This window comes from Fulmarus glacialis, unplaced genomic scaffold (genome assembly GCF_000690835.1).
Source record: "Fulmarus glacialis isolate BGI_N327 unplaced genomic scaffold, ASM69083v1 scaffold6193, whole genome shotgun sequence".
Lineage (NCBI taxonomy): Eukaryota > Metazoa > Chordata > Aves > Procellariiformes > Procellariidae > Fulmarus > Fulmarus glacialis.
In genome coordinates this window covers 643-5078 of record NW_009200923.1, presented here as the reverse complement: position 1 = coordinate 5078, position 4436 = coordinate 643, and the positions used below count along the sequence as shown (strand labels likewise).

Sequence of the window (4436 nt, the reverse complement as noted above, 5' to 3'; positions counted from 1 at the left end):
ATGGACCTGTTAGCTCAGCAAGGGCAATTTCTTCTGTTGTTTGTGTTTACCAAGCAAAAAAATCCTGCTGTGATCCGAATGCTGAGTTCTACAGCCCACCTTTCCGTTGTCCCACTCCAGGACGACCTGTTATGTATTTGATTGCAGAACAGGAAATGAATGTCAGATCCTAGGAAATGCTGTTGGTTTTTCTCAAAACTCCTAATAATATACTGTCCCAGCAAGCGGCTAACGGTCCAGAAGTCAGAAAACGAACAGCCTCAGTGCTTAACTTCATAGCTTAGCTCGTTAGGTAAGGTGCAGACCCTCAAAGTCAGAAATTTCATCGCAGTACCTCTGAAATACAGTGAGGAATCAAGTTTAGTCATTTACTGTGCATATGAAATTATCAACTCTTACCTGATTTCCAAAAAATCCAGACCAATGCTTAGTAGGCTGACAACCTGACAAAAGCCTGAAGAAAAGGCGACTTAGAAACAAATACTACTGACTGCTTGAGGCTATTAAATTTGTCAAATGGAGCTGAAAGGGAACAGAACCTTTGTCCAGCCTGTTCTAAAACTGCACAAGGGCACTGCAGTCTCGTGGAGCCACGTGCCATCCAGCAGTACAGATGGGCAGAGCGCCTGGCATCAAGATCACTACTTTTTTTATTTACGAGCAAGCATTACACCAATCAGCATTTTCTTTACGGATTTTGACTGAAACTTGTGACAAGTTAAAACCGGGATTAGTTAACCCTAGCAGTCGTTAGAAGATCCTATTCCCACGAGTATGAAAACGGCTATACCTTCACTCACAAGTCCGTGCTATACTCAGGACAGGGCTTGCTGTGTCGATATTGCATGATGTACACTGTGGACTGATGCCACCAATACAGCATCACCACTGCAAGGATATGCCATACTTGGTGACTCGAGCCGAGGTAGTTCAACTGTCCTGTGGGGAAGAAAAAGGGCAAGCGGTTAAGTTGTTGAATTCAGCAGTAACTCATGCAATGCAATTAGCAATCAGTCTCCTCCAAAGCTCAACCGTATACTCCACTTGCTGGGAGGCAGTGAAAGTTCTTTAACGAACGTGATCAGAAGTTGTCTGCCTTCTTTTCATGCAAATACACACAACATTTTACTTCTCACTACTTCTCACTACGTGAGAACACTTCACGTAGAACATGGTCAACCTGTTCTCTCACAGGAAGTTCAGGACTCACAGCAAGGACTGTGACACTGCAGGAAGCTGAACTGCAGAAAAAACACCCAGAAGAGAATTTCCTACCTGGGAAGTATCTTTCTGGAACTTTGGAAATATAGAAGAGAAAAGCTACAGCAGCGATGAAGTACATGACAACTACACGCGGAGCAAACTCCTGCAAAAGAAAAGGAAGCTCTCCTATTCTGTGAGAAGGTAAAAATAGAAAAAAAAAAAAAAAAGTCCCTCAAGATAAATAAAGGACATGACGAAACTGAATCTTACTTCACTGCCTATGTTATCTATGGACAAAGTCCAACAGGGAAGCAAACGCCAAAGTTTGGGAAAATCTGAATGGGAAGAAACTTGTTTTATCATGACCTCTCTGCTTCAATACAGAAGCTACTTAGTGTTTCCATGCAGCCTGCAGCAGACATGAAATTTGTCGGTAAGCGGACGTCTTCCAATACACTGATCTTATGCAGAAGGGCCAGGATAAGTGAGAAGGATGACTTCGGTGCAAAATTTCATTTACTGATTGGGACTGCAGTCGCTAGAACCAAAGGCCACAGGACTACTACATACGGGATGCTAAATAATCACGCAACCCATTCACGAGTTGCTTTTTGTTTTCCTTAACAGAAAGTTTTGTTACCAGAAGTGGAACATTTTTCTGAAGCATGGAAACAAAATGCGTACCGTACCTACCATTCTGCTACACCAGGAGAAACTAAATGAGGGAAGAAGTAGGGGGACAACTACTCTTTATCTGATTTTTAGAAGGCCAGTATTAAGTCTCCTGTCTAAAGACTACATATGTTCATAAATGTTGCTCTTCCACATTCAACAGCAGCTCTGGACTGGGCTAAGCTATCACCCCGGGTGACAGGCCCCCAGCAGGGCCAGTCTAAGAATGAGCACAGTTACTGTTTACTATGAAAAGGCAACGTTTTCTTCAGCACGATTAGGTCGCTGGGTAACTGCAATGATTTCTGGGGTTTTCATATTGGGGCATCCTTTACTCTCTTTAGCTGTACTGTGCTGCTTGTTTTTCAGAGCATAACTCTAAGTGGTAAAACAGGAACAGGAAAATGGTTCAGTAACTTCACAGTGATGTTAAATGAGGGTTGCGTAAGAGACAGAGGGCTGAGTAGGCAAAAACTGATTTTTGGTGCCAACCCAGGGAACCGAAGAGGAAGCAAATAATCATCCCATCAGTGTCTTCTGGTTCCCCTCTCTGCTCTCGGGCTGTGGAGGCGGACAGCCCCGAGCGCTCGTGCAGCCTGACAGGCTGCTTCCCACTCCACAGCCGACTCACCTCTTCGCTCCTGTCCCTCGCCCTGGGGTGAGCGAGGGCGCGGCCCACTTACACAGCCGGCTCTGTCCCTCGGGCAGATACGCTCGGTCACATTTGCATCCAGTCTTCCTTCTCGTGGTGCAGTTTTAAATCAGTAAGGCAGATTTAATCTACTCAACCTGTTTACTGCTTCTCAATAAATTTCTAAGTGTTTGCACTTGGATCGTATCGTCCGAAAGAATTCTGTGCTTCAAGAAATTTTCATTAAGGCTGCTTCCCCCTCATTTCCTGAAGTGTACGAGGACTGAAGGAAGAGGGCAAGTGAAAAGCAAAAGGGAATCTTATTTCTTTCTTTTTTTTTACCTGTACAATAGATGCACCGATACCGCCGTTGAGCCAAACCCAGTGGACGGTGGGAATAATTCCATATCCAGACACTGAGCAAAAGATGATGGAGCGCAGCCTGTGCCACTGTTGCGTGAGGTAACTGGGATGAATCTGAGCAAAAAATACTGCCAAGATCATTGCCAGCACAGTGATCAAATATACCTGACGCCAGTACTGAGAAAAAAAGAAACAAACGCAAGTTTGTGGGTGTTCTCATCATGTGTAAAAGTAAACTCTGGGTAGAAAGTTTACATTACTAAATGTAATGAGATATCACTGCTGCGAGCGCAAATGACGGGGCTTGAATGAATAGACTTGTATTTATCAACGGACAGTAAGCAGAAGGGTCTCTATTGCTTGGGCACACCCGGTAGAACATCACTTATTCCAAGCAGTGCCTTCACCAAAACGTTTTAAATATACCTCCGCCTAAGCAGACTTGTTCAACTACCCGATCACTGCATCTGCTGCAGCCATGGATGGAATCTAGGCCTTTGAAGGGAACTATTTTTACTTGTTCTCTATTAGATGAAGAGAAAATAAGCTTGTTTCTGCCCCGTGTAAGTTACCTAGTGGGAAATGATGTTTGAGTTACTCGTGACGGGGACACATCCCATCATCAGCCTCATGCATTTGATAAAGGTAGGACCTGTAAAGTTTACCCTGCCTTCGTATAAATTCAAGTATTTTCTTGAGGTTTGTGTGGTTGACAACTTGAAAGGAAAGCCTCAATTTGCCTATCACTTCAGCAAGCTAAGTTCTGCTGGTGCCAGAAGGAACTCGTTTCAGTTTCCACCTCTGTCTCCTGGCTGATGTTCTATTTGGACACCTGCAATGAACCCCCTTCCTACGGCCTGGAAACTACAACAATGAGACCCCAGGAACTAAACGTTACATGAACAAGCGCTTCAAACTTACGTTATTACAATAAAATGCATAAAACACGCCTGACACATAGCAGCCCAGGATACCAATGGAAATTCCCGCATAATCTAATGCCATCCATCGTCGGCTGGTCTTCTCTGAGCGGTGACAACAGAAAAGATGATATCCTACTGAGCAAAGCATACAGACCTGTACAAATGTTCAAACAAGGATGCATTAATCTCTTAAAAATTAACAGAGAGTACAGCAAGCTTAAACTCTGAAGCTTAGCGCCTGCGATTGACCCGTTACATGTTTTGCAGTGCAACTCGGTGTAGGCAATTATGATTCCTGCCAATAATCAACAGAAACTAATGTAAGCTTCTCTGGCAGATTGAAGAAGGAACAGAAAACTTTGCAAGACTTGATAACCCCAGCTAAGGAAAGTGGGCTACTGAGGCCTACACCGTGAGGCCGAGCGAAAAGCCAGTACGCAAGGGAGCAGGGCCATGTCTGCAGGAGTACAGCGGGACGATGAATTCTGCTTGGCCAAACTACCAGCTGCAGAAACCAAAGCCCAAATCTGCCCTGACAAGTTGCTTTAGTGAGGGAACACACAAGAACTTAAACTCCTACGCACGGGCTGCTTATTTGCTTCTAGGCTGGCATCAAATTTTTTCCCTGAGAAATGGTTTTCGTG

At 44.4% G+C, this 4436-nt stretch overlaps 1 protein-coding gene across 1 annotated transcript; it reads right to left on the bottom strand.

The window, feature by feature from the left end:
• Positions 1 to 260: 260 nt before the first annotated feature.
• On the bottom strand, positions 261 to 3946 carry LOC104073829 (progestin and adipoQ receptor family member 3-like; the record flags this gene model as incomplete). The annotated part of the gene is made up of 5 exons (XM_009573754.1): positions 261 to 336; positions 801 to 939; positions 1276 to 1366; positions 2849 to 3046; positions 3791 to 3946. Coding segments are annotated over 5 exons (660 nt in total), but the record flags the coding sequence as incomplete, so codon positions are not given.
• Between the last annotated feature and the right edge of the window lie 490 nt (positions 3947 to 4436).